Source organism: Papaver somniferum, chromosome 9 (genome assembly GCF_003573695.1).
Source record: "Papaver somniferum cultivar HN1 chromosome 9, ASM357369v1, whole genome shotgun sequence".
Lineage (NCBI taxonomy): Eukaryota > Viridiplantae > Streptophyta > Magnoliopsida > Ranunculales > Papaveraceae > Papaver > Papaver somniferum.
The window spans coordinates 121,902,942-121,926,305 of record NC_039366.1 but is presented as its reverse complement, the minus strand read 5'-3'; the positions used below and the strand labels follow the sequence as shown (position 1 = coordinate 121,926,305).

At 37.3% G+C, this 23,364-nt stretch overlaps 2 protein-coding genes across 5 annotated transcripts; one reads left to right on the top strand and one right to left on the bottom strand.

Moving 5' to 3' along the window:
- Positions 1-300: 300 nt before the first annotated feature.
- On the top strand, positions 301-2,989 carry LOC113314348 (high mobility group B protein 1-like). Of its 4 annotated transcripts, none has more exons than XR_003342377.1 (8): positions 301-462; positions 1,014-1,100; positions 1,268-1,387; positions 1,473-1,530; positions 1,658-1,702; positions 1,816-1,893; positions 1,987-2,059; positions 2,678-2,983. XR_003342377.1 is itself a non-coding variant. In XM_026563146.1 (8 exons), exons 2-7 carry the CDS (start codon positions 1,033-1,035, stop codon positions 2,002-2,004), a joined length of 387 nt encoding a protein of 128 aa, XP_026418931.1. In that variant the 5' UTR covers positions 301-462; positions 1,014-1,032; the 3' UTR covers positions 2,005-2,041; positions 2,678-2,989. The 4 variants fall into 4 exon arrangements, 3 of the variants coding, with proteins under 3 accessions (XP_026418931.1, XP_026418930.1, XP_026418929.1); XM_026563146.1 differs by having other exon boundaries at positions 1,987-2,041; positions 2,678-2,989; XM_026563145.1 differs by having other exon boundaries at positions 1,816-1,896; positions 1,991-2,041; positions 2,678-2,989.
- A 980-nt stretch (positions 2,990-3,969) lies between these two features.
- LOC113314280 (cytochrome P450 90A1-like) lies at positions 3,970-8,864 on the bottom strand. Its single transcript, XM_026563068.1, has 8 exons — positions 8,271-8,864; positions 7,545-7,706; positions 7,031-7,423; positions 5,537-5,632; positions 5,326-5,404; positions 4,513-4,622; positions 4,245-4,396; positions 3,970-4,150 (listed from the first exon to the last, which is right to left on the bottom strand). Exons 1-8 carry the CDS (start codon positions 8,805-8,807, stop codon positions 4,060-4,062), a joined length of 1,620 nt encoding a protein of 539 aa, XP_026418853.1. The 5' UTR covers positions 8,808-8,864; the 3' UTR covers positions 3,970-4,059.
- Between the last annotated feature and the right edge of the window lie 14,500 nt (positions 8,865-23,364).

Sequence of the window (23,364 nt, the reverse complement as noted above, 5' to 3'; positions counted from 1 at the left end):
ATATTTTATCGGTGGTGCTATTCACAGCACAAAAACACCACACTACTCACAGTTCAGGACATCTAAACCCCACATCTCTAAAATGGTGAATCTTTTTATCCAGCGGTGGGTCCTGGCTGAAAGTCATGAACCAATACTCTTGCAACACCTAGCGTTTGAGCTGTGAATAGAGCTCTAAATGGAGCTGTGAATAGCATTTCCGATATTTTATTCATGACGATAATACTAAATGAAATATTTAAGATAAACAAACAGGAAATAGCCGGTTAGATATTATCTTCACTTTAGACTCTGTGGAATAGCAATTACCTAATTTACCGGTTAAACCAGTAGTTTCACACTACGACTTCCTAGTTCCCATGAATCAGTTCCGGTCATACTCGATTCTCTCTACTCTCCTTCAGACCTGCACTTGCTTCTTTACTCAGCTATTTGATCATCATTTTGTTCTCTTTCCTTACGGTAATTTTGTTTCTATTTACTAATTTCTGTTTGTTTACTTGTTAATATCTCCATCAAAATCTACTATTTTGTTGAATTTTTTTTTGAAGAGTTGTAATTTGAAGTTCTGAACCTGTTCTCTTACTTGGTTTGTTATGTAGAAGTGCTCACAGTTACTTTCTGTGTAAAATTTGCCTTTTTAATTGGATTCTCTAGTCTTGATTTTATGATGATCTTAATTTGTTCTTTGTTTACTTAGTAATTTTAGTTGTTTGTTGTATAAGAGAGCAGTTAAAATGGAATCATGAAATTTGTTTAACTTGAGCTTTTCTGTGGTGGTTTTTAGTTGTTATAGCAGTTAAAATTGATTTTAGAGGTCTACTGGTTAGATCCTTAGGACAATAAAATTGTTGCATTCTGCTTTATTTGACATCTCTTGCTACACAAGATTTGGTATCCTAGTGAGGGTTTCATCTTTTGCAGATTGCCATTTTGTTTTTGAGGACACAAATATTGCTGATTGAGAATTTGGATCAATGTACTAATTATATTTGAAAGGGACCCCATTTCAGGGACTTTATCGGTGTTGAAATGAAGGGTGCGAAGGGAAAGGGCACAGTGAAGGACAAAAAAGAAGTGTTGAAGCCTGTAGACGACAAGTACGTAAGCTTATATTGTTAAGAAGTGATGAATGCATAATTCCCTTGTTTCAATTGCCGTAGTTGTATTTGTGTTCTCCAGGGTTAGGGTTCTTTTTCGTTCTGCAATGGGTATGGAATTAAGCAAACATTTTGGTAAAAGGATTTCGTGTTTTCCACTTTTCTAGAAGGGTTGGAAAGCGGAAAGCGGCTGCTAAGGTTAGCAAAACTCAGACGAAAAAGGAAAAGTTGGCCAGCAAAGACCCTAACAAACCAAAGAAGCCCGCTAGTGCCTTTTTCGTGTTCATGTGAGTTTGCATGATGTTGTAATTTTGATTTTTTTTTCTTACAGAAAGTTTGCTATGATTAATATATTGTATATATATCTTGCAGGGAGGAGTTTAGGAAGACTTACAAACTAGAGAACCCTGACGTGAAAGGCGTAGCAGCAGTATGTCATATCTGTGGATTGAATCTCTTTATCTAGAAGATTGGAAAAGATATTTACTTTATCGTTTTGATCTTTTTGTGTCTGGATTACTTTAGAATCGTTTGTTTGTTGGATGCTTCAATTATAGGTTGGGAAAGCTGGTGGAGAAAAGTGGAAGTCCCTTTCTAACGGGGTATGTATTGAAGCACATTCACCGGAAAAATAGCTAGAAAGTCACATTATTCTGCATCTAGAGGAAGTTAACTAGCCTTCAATATTTGATTCTTTTGTTGATTGGTGTTGCAGGAGAAAGCCCCATATGAAGCTAAAGCTGCCAAAAGGAAATCCGAATATGAAAAGGTCATGGCTGATTACAACAAAAAACAGGTAATGATACTCTGAACTTATCTTGTATCGCATTTTTGCCTTACACAAGGCAAAATCATTCCTTGGTAATGATTTGTTTGACTTACGTTCACAGGAAAGTATCGCTGATGATGATGACGAGGAGTCTGATAAGTCAAAATCTGAGGTGAATGATGACGTTATGGCAAGTGGGATGTAACTGTCCTACGTTCTTGGTTTATTTGCGTTATGTGATTATAGATATCTCGTGCAACTAACTTCCTATAATCCAAGAGTAGTCAATGTTAGTTAGGCTTATCTTACATATATTGTGGATGGCGTGGGCTAGTGACAAAATCCATATGCATCGATGTGGTCAGATAATGCCACGATACTAACTAAATATTTGGTCTAACTAGTAGGGTATACACAGAGAATGATGTTAGTGTGAGTGATTCCCTTTAAGTATAACCATTACTTGTAATTAGATTGTATCAGTACAATGTGCCATGGATGTTAGAAGATTCTTGGAAAAGCCCTCTCTGTGTCATACAGTCAAGGATATAGAGTAGAATGATGTAAACGTTATCAGGCATCAAAATATCAATATTTATAGTTCTGATAGCGTGGAACAAAATTTGATCTTGAATTCTTCCAGTTTCTGATCTTTATAGCCATGACTGATTACAGCAATTTGAATTCTGAAATTCAGTTAGTTTTCAAATATCTTCTTGGCCCTTTGATTTTTCAAGCAATTTGTTGCATCAACCCTGTCTGTTGTTTTCTGCTTTGGGTGTTAATTAAATTGTTCCACAAATTGCAGGAAGATGAAGATGATGAGGACGAAGATGAGGATGATGATTGAGTTGAGGGTGCTGTCTAACTTCAGGAGTTACGGTAAATCCAGGATATTGACTCTGGATTTTGTATGGTCATACCTTAAGTTGTGTGTGGTTGCATTTTGATGTGGAAAGAAATGCAGCCTTACCGCTGACTTGTTTCATGTTAGGTTCACTTGTGTATTTGTGAAGCATGTGTTCTTTTAAGATATCATGTATGAATGGTTCATAACAATATCACCCTCTTTCAGTTTCCTCCAAGTTCAAATATATTTGGATGTTAATCGTCACTTTCACCCTGTTGCTCAGAACTAGACTAGCATAATCATTGTTTGAACAAGGAACTTATCGGCGGTTCTGTTGGTCTTTTCTGCAATTCTTTTTTATCTGACAGTATGAGTCCAGTGGGGGAGTATTGAATTCAGGTAATAATCTGAATAAGAATAGTAGTCCGTAGCGAGTTTGAAATTCAGGTGGTGACCCAGTAACTCAGTCACCTCACCACTCTTAAGAAGCAGCGACCCACTGAATGACTTCACTTCTCTAAATAAGCATTTGCTTATTATGCTTTATGTTGCATGTATACAAATATTCCTCGTGGTTGTTTGACGCTGCGAACTCCATATTTTTGTACCTTACCACTACTACTATTTTATGTCTGCTTGATTTATTTTTCATTAGTTACTAGTTAGATATAGCTCAGGGAGATGGATATAGGAAAGGGAAATTGGGTTAGAAGATTGATTCAGAAAAATGCCAACAGTGTAACGAGGTACAATTGTCAATTGGGTATGTATTGCCTTTCAAGTCTTCCTTTTATCAGAATTTCTGTCCCTATAACAATTCACTGTGGAACTGAACATGTTTCTGTCTGAACTCTGGGGTGTAGACACATGCTGACCAAATTACTTTGTGAGGAGATTTAAGAAAGGCAGTGAAAGCACGTGAACTAGCTGATGTCTATTCCCCCGTACATCTAAAAAGCTGAACCAGACAAACAATTGAGAGTTTTCCAACTTCCCAAGTATCTCCCATTCACTTCAGAACCTTTTACCCAGAGTCAGATGCCAAGACCCTCAGTCTTTCCAACGAATGCAACACCTTTTTACGAAGTAGGTGCCTGGTATTGATGACTTGCATGTGCACGCATCAGAAGAAGAGTATTGGAGAAAGTGATTAATGTTATTATGCATGCAGCAGGATCTCCATCCTGACTTGACTGACTAGGTTGCTTGCCGCACCAAAAGTGGCAGGGAAGGGTCAAGGATAACCATGGTAGTCCAAGGATAATTGTTTTTATGTATTTACCATAAAGGATTTCAAAAAAATATTCACCAAATTTCCCTTACATTTGGCATTAGCCGCATTACATTAGTCTTTGAAGGTAAATTGGGTAGCGCTTCAGAGTCCTAGTTGTAGGGAAAAACACAAGCTTGTCTTCCTCTGCCGGAGTCCAACTGCATGTTTTACAAAATTCTGCTTTAGAAGAAATGAAAATGTACAACAACAGAAGAATCATATAGTAAAACAACAGGAGATGGTAATTATTACCTAAAAGTGGTGACAAGGTGATGAAGGAAGACAGAGATTTCAACTCTGGCTAGTTCATAACCAGGGCAGAGTCTTGGGCCACCTCCAAATGGTGTAAACAGATTCAACATCATTTTTGATGGTCCTGCTACTTGATCTGTATCCCCCCTTTTCTGAAATAACAATTATGGTCGTTCAAATTCTTGTCACATATTTATGACACAACACAGATCAGAGAAGAAAAGAATAGCATCACGAATGACGAAACACCTAGAGAGATAATACAGACCTGCTGCCATCTCCAAGGATTGAATGAAGTAGCTTCTTTAAAGTGATCTTGGTTAAGATGAACTGCCCTAAATGATGTAAACACCTTGCATCCCTTGGGAATCGTGTACCCTGTCCATTTCCATTCATGCACATCATCAGAATTACAGTCTACCCAAGTCAATAATAGCTAGTACTAGTACTTTGTCCCTTATATCTGGTTCCATGTAGCTATATTTTGCCTCAAAACAAGCAAAAGTTCACCCCAAGAAAACACATTGCAATAGACTCTAGTCGTTAGGAATTGTATGTTTAAGATCTCAATTTCTAGATTGAAGCAATTCAGTGGGATAATTCAGTCCCGGATTTAAAAGTATATGGCCTAGTAATACATACTCCCTCCGTTCTTTTTTAATAGGCCAGTTTCTATAAATAAAAGTTTCAAAAAAATAGGTCAGTTTTCTAATTGGGAAAGTCAAATGTTATTTTAATTTTTTGGGACCACTTTTCTCTTAACTTCTTTTGATGACAAGTGTCATGTGGACCACTTCACTTTACTTCTTTTGCTAACAAGTGTCATGGGGAACATTTCACTTCACTTCTTTTATTGACAAGTGTCATGAGGACCATTTTCAATGATTAGTTCTCTTAATTTCCTTAAATTTCGTTAAAAACAAAACTGGCCTATTAAAAAAGAACGGAGAGAGTATTATTTAGAACCCAGATCAAGCCATGTTTTTAAAAAGCTTATACCTAACAATCCGATGAATTCTTAAAGTTATGTGTAGAACGATTGTTTTACATTTCTATTTAGAATCTAAATAAGATTACTGACCTTTGATGCTAACGTCTGTCATTGCTCTTCTAAATACTCCACTAACAATGTTAGCTACTCTCAGAGTCTCGTTAATTACCTGTTAATTGATAAATCAAATAGTAACACATGAAAAATAAATAAACAAGAGTCCTTAATTCATTAGCTATTCCAAGTTTCCAACCGAAACAAAAGAAAACTTTATAGATTAATAAACTTTATAAGTACGTACACATTGAGTAAAAGGCATATTGTATTTGTAATCACTCCACTCTAATTGCCCATCCTTTTGTTCCTTCTTTGCATTCTTTATCTGTTCATGTTCTTCCTGTACACAAAGAAAAAACATAAACAGGCCCGAAAACCCATCAACAAAACGAACAGTTTGACAACGTGGATTCTCTAATCATTCTTGAATAGAAAATTGCTGAAAACGAATGCACATTACTAGGAAAATAAGAAGTCGATATATGCCATTTTGCCACGAGCATGCAAGAAACGGGCAAATGGCAGGCTAAGTAACATTTTTGAACTTCAAACCTTCCAAACCGACCGAAAGAAGAAGTCACTTAATTTTCCTCTCTGTATTGTAACTGTTCACTGAAACCTTCTAGTTCTTATGCAAGTATGTAGCTAGGTAAAATGTACAGAACAAATGAAACAAGTTAAAGTTTTCTCCATTTATGATGGCAGTCTGACATGTCAAAAGTACCAAATTAAATTGGGTCTCATTTTTGACTTTGACCGAGGAACATCTAGTATGCTAAATTTAGTAAAAAAGTTTAACCTTACAGAAACCGTACTTTTTTACTAAAAAGTATGTACCAAACACGGCTTTTAATTACTTACACCCTTAGGCACATTAGTAGTACATAGACCCTCAGTACAGTGTCAGATCGGGTACCTATTTACCCGACCACTAAACTGAACCAGAAATTTGCACATAAACTAGAACCAAAGTGACCTGCTAATTACATGGTAGGGCATATTAACCCACATAACATGTGAAGGGGGTAAACTAATAACCTACTCGGGGACCTATTATAAAGGTTGTAATCACATGGCGAGTTGGGACTCACAACCCACGCTCAAAGATATAAAAAAGAGCACATGGAATGGAAATGGGAATTTTCACGCATTTCTCTATCTCCAGTGCAAACATGGCACATTCATGCAAACTTTTTCCCTCTCAATTTCCCGCAAGTAGATATTTGTGGTTTTGGACCCCAGGAATCACGTGGGACATGCTCTTATAAGGTCCCGCTAATCTATCAATGATCTAATAATTTATCTAGGACCACAATTGATTTGATTTTCTAATCTAATGGCCATAATAAATTAATCACTGCATGCTTTTATGAATGAGAGGAGGACCATGATATATTATTGGTGTCATACAGTAGTGTACTTTACCCTCTTCATCCTGGTGGTAAATGTTGATATCTGACAAATTAACTATTCTTTTACTTGAGCTTGCTCTTTAAAATGACCGTACTTAGTTATCTTGCGACCATTTGTGATAGTATAATGTATAAGTTATGTGCCTCCTTTTTGCGCTTCACAATGCACTGCTTAGAATACCTCCTAGCTAGAGTTACTTAAATAAATAGGTGAAACGTATACGTATAGCTCTGCCAATAGTGTTTAAGATTATGAGGGTTAGAGTGTCTAGGGTTATTCAAGTATAGTTTTAATATAGGTAGAGTTGCGTGTATTGCTTTATTACCTTGAGTTTAGCAAGAGCAAGAGGTGTCTCTGTAAGAAACTTGACCGCAAGAGTCATGATGGTCGATGTGGTTTCATAGCCGCCAAGTATCAGAGACAGCAAAAAGTCAACAATCTCTTCTTCATCTTCTAACTCATATTCCTCGACCTTTTTCTCCTGATCGGCCGAATCATTAATCTCCACACTACTCTTACTATTATTACTACAACAACCTTGATGATCTTGATCTCCTCGTTTTCCAACCATTACATCTAATAACATCCCTAACATGTCTTTCTTCTCTTTTCGGATATCTTCATCATCATGATCATCACTCCCTGTCATCATCGTCTCTTTCTCTCTTTTCCTCTCTCTAACCTTAACCCTTATCTCCTCTGCCACCATCTTCCTTGCCTGTTGTTATTATCATCATCCCCACAAAACCCAAACCAAATAAATATTCATATATATTTTCTCGATCGTCTACTTTATTATTATTAAGAAGAAGAAGTGTAAATAAATTAAGTGTACTTACATGGATGGCGTTGTAGTATGGAGTGAAGAGAAAAAGGATGGGTACACTGAAGAAACCATCAATGAGGATTAGATAGTGTTTTCTAAGAGATTCTGTCCATTGTTGATCAACCCCTGTTGGATCTATACTCATTAACTGCTTCACTATCAATTCAAATGTTATCTGCAAAAAAAATCCCATTTAACTAAGATTATTATAAAATATAATGTACATTTATTACGTAAATCCATGGCAGAATCTAAGAGAGGAAAACATTTATTCGTTTTTCTTATAATAAAAAATATGAATTTGTAGCTGATTTTAATTAATAGGTACGGTACAAATTAGTTAAATATTGTGGGGCAAAAAAAACTTAGCAATAAATCAAAGCAGGTGAAGCAAACGTTTCAAATAATTAACAGAAAAATAAATAAATTAATGTGTGTGAATCATGTAAAATATTAATTATCGTAATTAATTTTAATTACTAAAAGTAGCGAAACTTTAAGTTCATACAAAAATGAAAAGAAAGATTCCGAAGAACTGTTAAGAGGAGGCGCTACACTGTATATGCATGTATCTGACTCACAATAGAAGCAGCAAAATCCTACGTATCTAGAGTTGTACTGTTTGATTTAGCAGATCATGGGATTCAAAATTCGTCTACACCCTAATTTCTGACAATTTACTATTGCGCTAATCTTGGAAAAATGATGAAAAACTGCAATGGAGCAGTGCTACTAATACCTTCTTGGTTTGGTCAAGGAGAAAAACCTTGTTAGACCAAGAATCGAGGTTGAACTGAATAATCCGATTAATATCAGAGAACAAATGATCTCTAACATTAGTGGAATTACTAATGAAATTCTTAGTAAGAGAATGCATTTTCTTATGTAAATTCCCTTTCAATAACAACAAAGATTTTCTTCCAAGTAAATTCGATATCGACGAAGTGTAACTACACTCAAACAATTTCCCTTCATTCATTAATATGAAACGATTCACTTCATAATCTGTTGAAAAAACAGTAGTCTCTCCAAAAACATGAGTAGTGAAGATTTTCCCAAAACGATTCACACGAGAATCAATAAATGGTTCTGGGTTTTCAGTTTTGTAAGCTGAGATTAATTGTAAAGATTCACCAATAATAGGTAACCCAAGATTTCCTGGCGGTAAACCTTGTTTCTTGAGATTGAAACTGTTGTAGTAGTGAATGAAAATGAAGTAGACTGAGATACAGAGGAACAGAAGAGAAAGAAGAAGAAGAAAAATAAGAAACGCCATTACAGGGAGGCAGAGAGATGGAGAGAGCGCACGGGTGGGGAGGCAGAGAGATAATGGTGATGTGCTGCAATAAATTGGAATTGAAAGATGATGGGGTTAATAAAACAGGGGAGGGAGGGAGAGGATACAGACGAGAACGCGTGGGGTAAGAAATAAATATCGGGATATTGATAGATATCTCTCTCTTTTCCTCTGATCCGTATCATGTCTTATATCATCTTGGATTTTGTTAACATGTATAGACCCCGAGCCTTGTCAAGTACCTCGTTAGTCTATAATTCACTGGCTGTATTGGTCATATTCATTCACTCGATACATGTACATATAGTAGGTGTGAGTGTGACTTAGGGCAATTTACGTGCAATTCACTCTCCTCAGTTAACGGCATGTATTTAGTTTTCAACTCTAGTCCGCGAGTTACAACACCAAAGATGTCACTATCCATGCACAAAAATTCCAACGAAACAAATAGTTCAAAAAAAACTTCCTTTAACATAAACTGTCTATATTATCCTTATAATTTAAATCACCACAACAAAAACAGAAATCAACCCCCACTTTTAATTTTTATTATATTGTAATCACCACCAACAACCAATCACCAACTAGCAACACCACCGACCACCACCAACCGTCGTCGACCACCACCATTTCCGACGCGCCACCACTACTGACAACCATCGTCGTCAAACCACCGCCACCACCACCTCCTCCACCGACCACCACCACCACCACCGCCACCACCGTCGCCGATGATGAAACCTAATTAGGTTTCATCATTTTTTCACATATTGTCATTTCACCAACACAACTTCAATGATGAAACCAAACACGACGACTTCCAAGTCAGGGCTAATAAACAAGGAAAAAATAAGGTGAAACCAAATTTGGTTTCATCATAAAAGAAAGGAGAAGGAAGAAAGAAGAAAAATGAAATACAATAAGATGAAACCTACCACCACCTTCAACTGCACCACCCCAAACGCCACCACAACCACCAGCACCACAACCACCACTACTATTACCTCCTCAACGAAAACTAGTTTCAACAAAAAACAATCCATCTGTGTCTCGCCATCAAAAATTGGTTTCATAGAGATCAATATTCAACAAAATGAAAAAGATACGATGAAACCTAATTAGGTTTTATCATTTTCCACGTATTTCCATTCACCAACACAACTTCAATGGTGAAACCAAACACGACGACTTCCAGTTAGGCCAAAATAAACTAGGCAAAAATCAGGTGAAACCAAAATTTGGTTTCATCATAAACTTAATTTTCATCATTAAAATCCTTGGTTTCATGATAGAAAATAGGCAAGTTCATGATGAAAGCAAATTTGGTTTCATCATTAGTTTACTATTTTCACCAAACAAAACTGTCAGAATATGATGAAACCAATTTTGGTTTCATCATAAATCTGTCATTTCCCCAGCACGGTATTGATTTCGACGATGAAGATCTAGCATTATTTGTTGGTGATGAAACATCAGAAGGTAGTAGTGGTGGTGGTGACTGTAGAGGATTGAATGATGAGGCGGAGGTGTTGTTGGTAGCGGATCTGCAAGTACTGGTGTTGATTTTAGATGATAAAATGAGGAAGAGGTGTTGTTGGTGGCCGATTTGAAGGCATTGGTGGTGGTTTTAGATGATAGAAGAAGGAGGCAGAAATAGTGTTGGTGGCGGATCTGACATGTGGTGGTGGGAAAAAACAAAAGTAAGAGGAGCGGTGTTGTTGATGAAAAATCAGGACGTAGAAAGAGAAGAAGGTGATGATGGTGTTAATGGAGGATATGGAGGTGTTGTTGGTGGCGGATCTGGACACAGCGACTGTTTTGATGGTGGCGAAGCTACTGTTGGTGATAGATCTGAACATAAAAGTAGAAAAAAAGAAGAAGGAGGTGCTTGTGGAGGAGATGGAGGTGTTGTTGGATACGAATCTGTACATAACAACTTGTTTGGTGGTGGCGGAGCTACTGTTGGTGATAGATTGGAACATAAAAGTAGCAGAAAAAGAGAGAGGTTTCGTGGAGGAGACGGAGTTTGTTGCTGCTGGTGGTGACGGAGGTGTTGTTGCTGGTGTTCGTGGAGATCTATCTTTGTTGTTGCTGGTGATGATGGTGGTGGAGAGAAGGAGGCGGAAGAAAGAAGAAAGGAGAGAAGAAGAAGAAGAAATAAAGATGAAAAGGGTATGTTTGGGTTTTTAGAAATAATAAAAACTAAATTTACTCATTATTATTTGATTTGGGGTTTTTGTGCCACTTCTTAATCAAATTTTTTTTATTTATTAAAAATAATATGTCTGGATTTTTTGTACCACCAATTTGGTCACCTTGGTTTTTTAGAGCTTATCATGTTTCAACTAAGACTGCGTGATTTTGTAGCTCACACCCTAACTCAGTGGGTTAAGTTAACTCTTTTTTTTTTGAAGCAACTAAGTTAACTTTTTGTTTATATTCCAGTCTGTACTTCTAATATGGCTTATGTCGATTATTGGGAAGATCACTAGCCTCTTTGAATGTCTTCGTCTATGGAAAAAAACAGTATGTTAGCAATTATTTATCCTAAGTTTCATGTGGGATCCGGTATTCCTGAAAGATTTCTCCAATTCTGATTCCAAAAATGACCTGCTATTATTTGGCACTTTGGACAACAAGACTATCTAGACTCTTCTCCAGATCCTTTTCACGTATGTTGCTTGGTTAGGCCAGACTGCAAATATGCACAAATTAGCAGTCTACTTCAAAAAAGGTTTTCAAAGTCATGGAAGAATGGAAATAACTAGTATGTTGGTTGTGCAGCAAATGGAGTGTACAGAAAGATACCTAGGACATCTGCTTCTCTCTCAAGTTAGCTCATCTAATTCCTTCCTACGATTTTTTTAAAGATAAGTTTGTATCCAAAAATGTTGGATGGAAGATCTTCTCTTCTTCGGAGATTAATTTCTATGCAGAGACCATTTTTATCCCATGTAGGTAGAGCTATTTTAATCAAATCTGAGCTTGGATTCATTCCACCTTTATACATGGCTACCTCTCTTATACCCTAGAAAACTTTGGCAATCTTAAGGGAAGTTAAGAAAATGCAATTCATACAACGGTCTCAATTTGAGATTGAAAAGGAACATGGTGGTATGGGTATCATGTCTCTTCAGATGTTGAATAAGGCTATGATTGCACAATTGGTGTGAAAGTTTATGGATGATGAGGATTGTCTGTGGGGAAAAATTATGAAGGCAAAGTATGTAAAAAGTGGTAGTTTTGGGGAGGTAAAGAAGCCAACTAGATGTTCAGCAACTTGGAGTGCAATGTTGACAGCTAAAGAGGAAATAAGAGATGAATGTTGTTGGTCAGTTGTGTTAGAGCATTGCTCGGTCGAACTCGCATGCGTTGCTATCTCAAGCATGTTTGTCAATGTTAGTGATCAAAACTATAAGTCTCGATTTCTAGTCTACTATAGCTAAGGTCTCGGACTAGGATATAAACTGTAGTTGAGCTCAAGAAATCCATGACAATCATCATACAAGACGAAGGACTACTCAAGGAACCAGTGGATCTTCATCGACTAAAAGGTATGTGGAGACTTGAACTTATCTATCACTCAAAAGTCTATTTATCTCCTATCTTGAGACAAAAGTCGTTTTGCTATATAGACTTAGATTATACACATTTGCTATTTCGAGCCGAGTTTATCTCGCTTATTTATTTCTCGAAATATGTGTTGGTAAGCTTTCGCTTTAACCAAGTTCATCTTTACCTAGTGAAGAAAGTCATGACAAGTTTCAATCACTTTGGAAATTGCTTACTTTGACGAAAAATAGTTTGTGAATAACAACTATAGAAATATCCTCTAAGAATGTTCCAACGATTGAAATGACAGTTTAGATTATATAACCATTGGAGGATATAAGCATTGTTGTGGAAACACATATATGTATAAGTCCTTATTCCTTGAATCGAAGTTTGCGAACTTTGTTGATCAAGAGAACCGGCATGGTGGCGTGAGCCAAGTCCGCGAACTCAGTCCGCGAACTGGCAGAAGTTCTTGTCCCGGGAATTTCTGCAGGAGTTTGTAAACTCCGTTCGGGAACTTAAGTCCGCGAACCCAGTCCGCAAACTTGAGTAGGTTATATCTAAAAACGATGTTTGTGAACTTATTCTTATATAAACTAAGGAATGCAAATGCAAACCGTGGCTATATAGTTCATGAACCGATTCGAGTGAATCAAATCGTTTTTTCTTTGATTGTGTCTTCTGTAGTTACATAAGATTTCCTTGCAATTGAACAACTCTTAACTAGTTCATTTGAGTCACTTGAACTAGTTATGGTGAAGAAGAATATGGTTGATATGAAAGTGATCATATGACTAACCATTTGGTTAACTATTGTTGAACCAACAAATGTACAAGTTTGGGCACGGTTACACAAGCCTAGAATCGTGCATTTCATTTGTGTGTAACAAGCTAGTTTTCGATCTAACGGTTGAAAGATATTAGCTTGAATCTAAATCAGGTTTTCATCTAACGGTGAATATTGAATGCTTTATTACCAAGCTAACATTGATTGCAAACCCTGATTTGAAAGACTATATAAGGGAGAACTCTAGCAACTGGGAAACCTAATCCCCACACCTTCTGTGTGATACTAGTTGTGCTAAGCTAGAGTCGATTCTCTTTTAACCTTTGGTTTCTTCTTCTAAACCAGGTTAACGACTTAAAGACTTCATTGGGATGGTGAAGCCAGATCGATACTACTTTCTCGTAGTTGTGTGATCTGATCTTGTTGTTTCTATCGTACGAGACCAATTGTAATAATTGGCTTGAGATTGATATCTCTGATAGGCAAGATATAAAAGAAATCACAAACACTTTGTCTCATCGTTTGTGATTCAACAATATCTTTTTTCACTGCGTCGATTAGGATTATTGTGAGGTGATTGATAATACTAGGTTGTTCTTCGGGAATATAAGTCTGGTTTATCAATTGGTTCCTATTCACCTTGATTTATAAAACTTCTGTTGAGGCATCTCGTAAAAATCCTTGAGAAGTTTTAAACAAGATATCTCTAGATTTATTCTAGTTGTTCTTGTGGTAGAATAATTAGGTTTCTCTTCCATTATTGAAGAGTATAATAATCCCTAATCTGCAAGTTTGTTTTGATATTACTTTTACCTTGTAATTGTTTTTATCAAAATAAACACAAGATTTCCAAAACCTTGATTCATATCTAAAGGGAAATCAAACTGGTGTTTTGTGCAAACAAAATATCGAATCGTATCAATCGTGTTGTTGTATCTTCTAAAGAGAGCCTTGGGTTCTGCTAGAATATTTACGAGAAGAATTCCTAAAGAAAATCGGTGTTGTGCTAGGAGTTCTATTTGTGCTGAAGAAGGTATTACATCTAGTCCGAATAGGTACTAAGAATTTGGTGTAACAACTTATAATCAGTGTGTGTTTATTCTGGACTAGGTCCCGGGGTTTTTCTGCATTTGCGGTTTCCTCGTTAACAAAATTCTGGTGTCTGTGTTATTTCTTTTCCGCATTATATTTTGTTATATAATTGAAATATCACAGGTTGTGCGTTGTTCAATCAATTTGAATATCCGACCTTTTGGTTGTTGATTTAAATTGATTGACACTTGGATATTGGTCTTTGGTACCATCCAAGTTATCTCTCTAGTATTTGATAAAGACTCGCAGATTTCTATTTGCTTGAGTATATATCAAATAGAGAGATTGAGATATAAACTCTTTGATATACTTTTTATCTAGATTGAGTCTGACTGTCTAGTTGATTCTCTAGAAAGTATATTGGAGTTTGTCCATACAGATTGCTAAGCGAAATATTGGGTGTGGTTGTTGTACCCCCACTTTTTCAATTGGTATCAGAGCAGGCAAACACGTTCAAGACCTCACAAGTCTGTGTTTGTAGCTGACTCTATGGACAGAGATGCTATCTCAATTAACATACCACCAGTCTTCGATGGCTCTAATTACTTATGGTGGAAAATTTATATGCGAGCTTTTCTTCAAGCACGTGATTTTCAATCATGGGTATATGTTTTTAATAGCTATAATTCTCCCGTCGTGGCATTTGGAGATGTAAACGTTCCCAAGCCTATTGGTGAACACACCCCTGCCGAGATAAATGCTGCAAAGCAAAATTCTGACGGTTTGAATGCCATATACATGCCATTACCCCAAATCTTCAGCACCATGTGTCAAATTGCACGAGGTCTAAAGATAAATGGGGTATCTTAGAAACTGTATTCGAAGGTAACTCCAGTGAAAAGGAAGCTAGGATTCAAAACCTTAGTTCCGATTGGGAAAACCTTCGTATGGCAGATGAAGAAACATTTGATGAGTTTAATCACAAAATTTCTGAAATTGTTAATGCATCTTTTGCATTGGGTAAGACTATTCCTGAAAAGGACATTGTGATGAAAATTATCAGATCGCTGCCATCTAGATACGACTCTAAGAAGCATGCCATCATTGAGGGAAATAACCTTAATAATCTCTCCAGAAATACGCTGGTTGGGAAGCTTAAGATCTTTGATCACGAACATTCATCCAAAACTAAGGATGTTGCGTTCAAAGCACAAAAGGACACTAAATTACTTGATAGGAGTAAAAAAGTGTATATCTATGAAGATGATCACTCTGAGACAGATTCATCAGATAAAGATCTTGACAAGTCAATCTCGATGATCACAAGACAGTTTAGGGATCTTCTGTTGAAGAGAAGTAAACGGTTCTCCAGAGATAAGCCTAAAGCATCAGTTAAACCTCATAATCGTATTCCTCCTAAAAACAGGGAAACAAATGAAACTGATGATGAGGATATGCCTCAGTGCTTTAAGTGTAAGGGATTTGGTCATTTTGCAAACGAGTGCCCAAATCGTAGAAAATACACCGGGAACAAAGGTCTTGCTGCAACTCTTGATGAAATGTCTGACAACTATGATTCCAATGAAGACGAGAAATCAAGTGTTGCACTTCTTGGTGAAAATATTGATTTTGATAACTGTAGCAATACATACATCAATCTCAATATTCTTTCAGAAGGAAACCCAACTAATCTGGAAGAAAAAATTGACCAATTTCTTGGAAACTCTGTTTGTAATGTTTCAGGTTCCACCATGTGTCTAGTTGCGTGCACATCTCAGAAGCCTGAGTTTTATCCTAGTTTGACGTGCTCGTATTTTTCTCTAAAGGGTCATGAACTTTCAAGGTGTTACAAGTACAAACACCAATTGAGGCACGTCAACAAACTTCAACGAAGAGCAAATCAACTAGCAAATAAGCTTAAACTTGCTCAGAAGACCGTTGAGGTATGTAGGATCTTATCTTCATCTAAGAAGTTAGTTTCCAAGTATAAACCAAGACCATTAGAGAAGAGAGTATGGTCGAATCGTTTTGATAGACAGAGGTCTGTGGATTCCTCTCAAGAGGAAAATGGTGGACAAATTGTTGTTCACCGCAACGCAACTTGATTGTGTTGTTTTGAAAATCTTGTCTCATGTACATGATCAAAAGAGACAATGATTTTGTACCTCTCAGGCTTTAGGAAAAGTTTTCTTTCTTCTTTTCTTAGTTTTTGTTCTTCCCTATCTATCAACAAAAGAGGGTTATTATCGACAATTCTACTCTTTAAATGGTTGTGAGTTGGACGTGTACGAACCTGTTTAAAGGTTTCGAAACCCTACATTCTTTTTCCTTTCTCAAAACCTCTTTTTATCTCAAGACTACTTGTTGAGTTCAATTTGTGATTTCCTCTCACAAACTCATTCGTATGGGTACTCCAAGCATGATGTCTTCTGATGGAAAAGATGTTAATATGATTGTTAAGCCATCAATCATGAAGAAAAAAGAGAAATCTCCGTTACCTCCTACCTTGAAAAGAAAAAGAAGGAATGTGAGGAAGCCAAGAGCCGTTCCTTCAAACTTTCAGAAGTTTTCTGGTGTTCTTGAAGAGTTGAAGGAGATGCGAAAGGAGATTCAACAAATAAAGGCTTTTGTGTATAAGACTCATGAGATTCAGAAGGTCCTGGTTCGACAACATCATCCGAGAAGGTTTATTGATATAAACTCCTACCTTAATGAACCTTATGTCCCAATGGATGTTGACGACAAGGAGTTCGGGGACGATAAAGAATTCTTCAAAGGTCTTATTGCCTAGTAAATCTTCTATTTTTATTTTGTTAGAAGAATTGTTAGAGCATAACTCGGTCAACCTTGCATGCGTTGTTATCTCAAGCATGTTTGTCAATGTTAGTGATCAAAACTATAAGTCTTGATTTCTAGCCTACATAGCTAAGTCTCGGACTAGGATAAAAAAGTGTAGTTGAGCTCAAGGACTTCATGGAGATTCATCATACAACGACGAAGATCTATGCAAGGAACCGTGAAACTTCGCCAACAAAAAGGTATGTGGAGACTTGAACTTATCAATCACTCAAAAGTCTATCTCTTCTATCTCCTACTTATTATGAGACAAAAGTCGTATGCTATATAGACTAGATCATACACATTTGACATTTCGAGCTGAGCATTCATTGCTTATCTTTTATCTCGAAATCGTGTGTTGGTAAAGCGTTTCTTTTTGATCAAGTTTATCTTCACCTAGTGACGAAAGTCATGAAAAGGTTCAATCACTTTGAGAATTGCTCTGACGTGAATCGGTCTGTGAATAACGGCTACATAGCGTCCTCTGAGAATGTCTCAATGATTGAAATGAGAGTTTAGATTACATAACCATGTATTCCTTTAATCGAAGTTTTTCGAACTTTGTTGATCAAGAGAAATCGAGAGGATTGTGGAATTGGCTTGCCAAGTCCGCGAACCCAGTCCGCAGACTCAGTCCGTGAACTGTCGAAAGTTCTCGACCGAGAATTTCTGCTGGATTTTCCAAAACTCGTTTGTGTGCTAAGTCCGCGAACCCAGTCTGCGAACTGGCGGAAGTTCTCTTTCCCAGAATTTCTGCTGAGTTTGGAAAACTCAACCGATTAACTTAAGTTCGCGAACTTGTTTGTGAACTTAAGAGGTTATGATCTAAAGATGTGCTCTGAACATGAAACATTAAATTACTAAGGAATGCTTTATGCAAACCATGGCTATAATCTTCATGAGCCGATTCAATCGAATCGAATCATCTTTGTTTCAATTGTGTCTTGTGTAGTTATATAAGATCTCATAGCAATTGAACAACTCTTTAACTAGTTCATTTGAGTCAATTGAACTAGTTATGGTGAAGAAGAACAAGGTTAATATGAAATTCTCATATGGTTAACCTTTTGGGTTACTATGTTGAACCAACATACACGTACACGTTTGGGCATGGTTTTCACGAACCCAGTAAACGTCTACCAAAGTGTGTGTGACAAGCTAAGTTTTCGATCTAACGGTTGAAAAATATTAGCTTGAATCTAAATCAGGTTTTCATCTAACGGTGAATAAGGATTGCTTTGTAACTAAGGAAAAACATTGATTTGAAGGCTATATAAAGGAGCCATCTAGCATTGTGCAAAACTAATCCCCACACGTCTGTGTGCTACTAGTGCGCCCGCTATATTCGATCTCCATTAACCTTTGATTTTCTTCTCTAAAATCAGGTTAACGACTTAAAGACTTCATTGGGATTGTGAAGCCAGACCGATACTACTTTATCTTAGTTGTGTGATCTGATCTTGCATCTTCTATCCTACGAGTATAATCGATTGATTGACCTGAGATCGTGATAGTTCTTCGATAGGCAAGATAAAGAAGTCACAAACATCTTCGTCTCACTTTTTGTCATTCCTCGACAATCCGCTTGTGTAGTCAGGAAGGATTGTAGAGAGGTGATTGATTAATCTAGGTTGTTCTTCGGGAATATAAGGCCGGATTATCAATTAGTTCTTGTTCACCTTGATTTTATATCAAAAGGCGGAACAAAACCTAGGGTTTATCTGTGGGAGACAGATTTATCCTTTGGTAGACTTTTCTGTGTGAGACAGATCTGTTTATTATCAAGTCTGTGATTATGGGTTGCAACAACTCTTGGTTGTGGGTGAGATCGGCTAAGGGAATCAAGCGCGCAGTATCTTGCTGGGATCAGAGGCGTAGGAGTATAACTGTACCTTGGATCGTTGGGAGACTGATTTGGGTTAAACTATAGCCCAGTCCGAAGTTAGTTTGCAGTAGGTTAGTGTCTGTAGCGGCTTAATACAGTGTGTATTCAATCTGGACTAGGTCCCTGGGTTTTTCTGCATTTGCGGTTTCCTCGTTAAAAAATTTTCTGGTGCCTGTGTTATTTCTTTTCCGCATTATATTTTATATAATTGAAATAATACAGGTTGTGCGTTCGTGATCATCAATTGGAAATCCAACCTTTGGTTGTTGATTGATATTGATTGATCCTTGGACATTTGTCTTTGGTACCGTCCAAGTGTTCCTTGTATTTGATAAAGACTCGCTATTGTTTTTAGCTTGAGTAAAAATCAAATCAAGAGAGAGATATTAACTCCTTGAGATACTTTTATCTTGATTGAGTATGACTGTCTAGTTGATTCTCTAGCAAAGTATTTCGGAGTTAGTCCATACAGATTTCTAAGCGAAATATTGGGTGGTGTTGTTAGACCCCCGCTTTTTCAATTGGTATCAGAGCAGGCAAACACGTTCAAGACCTCACAAGTCTGTGTTTATAGCGATCCGACTCTATTGACAAAGGTGCTATCTGTATTAACGTACCACCAGTCTTCGATGGCTCCAATTACTTATAGTGGAATATTGCTATGTGAACTTTTCCTCAATCGCGTGATTTTCAATCATGGGTATATGTGGTGAATGTTTATGATGCGCCCGTTGTTGCAGCTGGAGACGGAACTGTTCCCAAGAATATTGGTGAATATAATGCTGCCGAGATTCTTGCTGCAAAGCAAAATTCTGAAGGGTTGAATGCTATCATACATGCCATTGCCCCAAGTCTTCAACACCATGTGTCTAATTGCACTAGGTCTAAAGATGCTTGGGATATCTTAGAAACCGTATTTGAAGGAAACTCCAGTGAAAAGGAAGCTAGGCTTCAAAACCTTAATTCCGATTGGGAGAACCTTCGTATGGCAGATGAAGAAACATTTGATGAGTTTAATCACAAAGTGTCTGAAATTGTTAATGCATCTTTTGCATTGGGTAAGACTATTCTTAAAAAGGACATTGTGATGAAAATTCTCAGATCGCTGCCATCTAGATAAGAGTCTAAGAAGCATGCCATCGTTGAGGGGAATAACCTCAATAATCTTTCCAGAAACACCTTGGTTGGGAAGCTAAATATCTTTGACCATGAGCATATATCCAAAGTCGGTAAGGATGTTCCCTTTAAAGCATAAAAGAGCACTAAATTACTTGCCAAAGGTAAAAGTGTTCATATCTCTGAGGATGCAAGTCTGAGAATGAGTTTTCAGATGAAGATCTTGACAAGTCGGTCTCCTTGATTACAAGACAGTTTAGGGATCTTCTGTTGAAGAGAAGTAAATGGTTTTCCAGAGACAAACCTAGGTCATCAGAAAAACCTCATGGTCGCGTACCTTCTAAAAACAAGGATGCTAACGAGGCTGATGACGAGGACATGCCTCAGTGCTTTAAGTGTAAGGGTTTTGGCCATTTTGCTAACGAATGCCCAAATCGTATAAAATACACTGGGAACAAAGGTCTAGATGTAACACTTGATGAAATGTATGAAACCTATGATTCCGATGAAGATAGGAAATCAAGTGTAGGGCTCCTTGGTGAAAACATCGATTTTGATACTTGTAGCAATACATATATCAACCTCAACGGGTTCGGAGAAGAAGAAAACCCAATCAAGCTGGAAGATTCTCTAACTGGAAACCCTGTCAGTAATGTTTCAGGATCTACTGTATGTCTAGGTGCTTGCACATCTCAGATGCCTGAATACTATCCAAGTTTGACGTGCTCGTTGTGTTCGATGAAGGGACACGAACTATCAAGGTGTTACAAGTTCAAGCACCAAATAAGGCATGCCAGCAAACTTCAACGAAGAGCAGATCGATTAGCAAGGAAGCTGAAACTTGCTCAGAAGACCGTCGAGGTATGTAGGATCTTATCTTCGTCTAAGAAGTTGGTTTCCAGGGATATAGTAAGACCATTTGAAAAGAAAGTATGGTCGAATCGTTTTGATAGACAGAAGTCTGAAGATTCCTCCCTTGAGGAAAAAGATGGACAAATCGTTGTTCATCGCAACACAACTTGATTGTGTTGTTGGGAAAATCTTGTCTCATGTGCCTGATTGAAAAGAGACAAGATTAAGTGATGTTTCAGGCTTTAGTAAAGTTTTTCCTTCTTTTCTTAGATTTGTTATTTTCTGTCTATCAAATAAAATAAAGGGTTATTATCGACAATTCTACTCTTTATAGGGTTTTAGAGTTGGGCGTATATGAACCTGTCAATAGGTTTCGAACCCTACATTCCTTTTTCCTTTTTGACATCCTATATAAGATTGCTTGTTGAGTTAAGTGATTCAATCACACAAATCCAGTTGTTTATAACTGTTCTCAAAGCACCATGTCAGATGGAAAGGATGTCAACATGATTGTTAAATCTTCAATCAAGGAAAAAGAAAAATCTCCTGTTTCTAAGTCCCTGAAAAGAAAAAGAAGGAATACAAGAAATCCCAGGGCTGTGCCTTCTAACTCTCAGAAGTTTTCCGATGTTCTTGATGAGTTGAAGGAAGTAAGAAAGGAGATTCGTGAAATAAATAATTTTGTGTCAAAGTCCTTAGAAATTCAGAGAGCCTTGGTACGACATAATCAACCAAGACAGTTCGTTGATATAAACTCCTATCTTCGTGAACCGTATGTTCCAATGGATGTTGACAACAAGGAGTTTGGGAATGATGCTGAATTTCTCAAAGGCATTGTCGCCTAGGATGTCTTCTTTTTGGATTAGTTGGAAGAAAAACTAGTGCTTTGAATAGCGATGATTGTGACTACACATAGCTATTTTTATTTTCATCTTCTCTTGTTATTTTTTAGGTTTATTGGTATTAAATTCTAAAAATATTTGGAGGATGATGTTTATTGCAGTATTTTAATGGTTTGTGATATTGCAATATTTTTATGGGATATGTATTGTTTACTGGCAGGTCCGGACTAGTGTGTAAAAATGATGCAATGAAAACGGGCCTACAGTAATACCGCAAGTGCACGGTCGTCGGTTGTAGCTCGTGCAAGTACGGGTCGATCCACAGAGATCGGGTGTGTTTTGGAGTGTTTAGCTAATTGGGTTCCTAGATTTGCTTTGGGCTTAGAAGCCTTTTGGCTTAAATTGGGCTTGAGTACTAATGGGTTTGAATGCCCTTTGAATGAATTGGGCTTAGTGGGTTTGTTAAAAATAAAATGAACTGTTATCTTTGAAGTGCAAATGGGCTTTGGTTCTGGAAACTGGTTTGAGCGTTGGGCTTAACAATTCACTTGTGAGTTGGGCTTAGTAGTGAACTAGGCTTTGGCCTTAACTGGGCTTCAGAGGCTTTTGGGAGTGAACTGAGCTTTGGGCTCAGTTGGTTGGGCCTTTAGCCTTTGGTTTCACTGAATTGGACTTGGGCTCAGGAGTGAAGTGAGCCTTGGAGAGCAAAGCAAGCAGCAGGAGTGCAAGAGAGGCAGCAGCAGCTGAAGAAGCTACAGCAGCAACAGAAAATGCACAGCAGTGCAGTAGCAACAGAGCTGTAGCAGCAGTGCAGTAAATGCAAAGCAGAAATGCAACAGAGTTGCAGGTCAAACAAGTAGTAAAGAAAGTGCAAAACAGAAATGCAAGTAGTAATGCAGCAGTGCAGGTAAAGCAAATGAGAAGTGAAAGTAAAACAAATGAAAGAAAACAAGAAAGCAAAGTTAAACAGTAGAAGATGGAATTGTGGATGAGAATGAAGGTTGATGGCAAACTAGGGCATTGATTCCACCTCTTAACCTAGACTAAGTCGGATATTCCAATTGCAACCAAATTATCCTCCCAAGGTACTAGCTATCTGATTAGAGCATAACTAGTCTGAGGTTTGGACCATAATCAATTAACATGGGCTGCTGCACTTTCAATCACAGGGGTATCCTAACTACAATGTATGCCTGACATACAATGTGAGAGCAAAGTGATGAGAGGCCAGAATTGTAGTCTCCTCCACAGTGGCATTAAGGTTTCATCTTCACCCTAGTGGTGAATTAGAACATGCTAACACCTAGAACTAAACAGGAACAATTACAAATGAACAGGAGCATTAAACTAACAACACATCAACAATTACACAACATCAAACACAACACAGTGAACAAGAAGAAAAATATGCAAATGATGAAAATTGACAATGAAATTAAAATTAAACCTAACCCAATTAGGGGGAAACTTGGCTAGTCCAAGAACAGTTTTTACATCTCCTACACATCCCCTTTTATAGTTTTACAAATCCCTAAAATTTCTACAAACCCTAATGTTGATAACCCTAAATTGATTTTTGGGGAAAATCAAATTTGACATACCAATTGGATAATTTCGACCCAACCCATG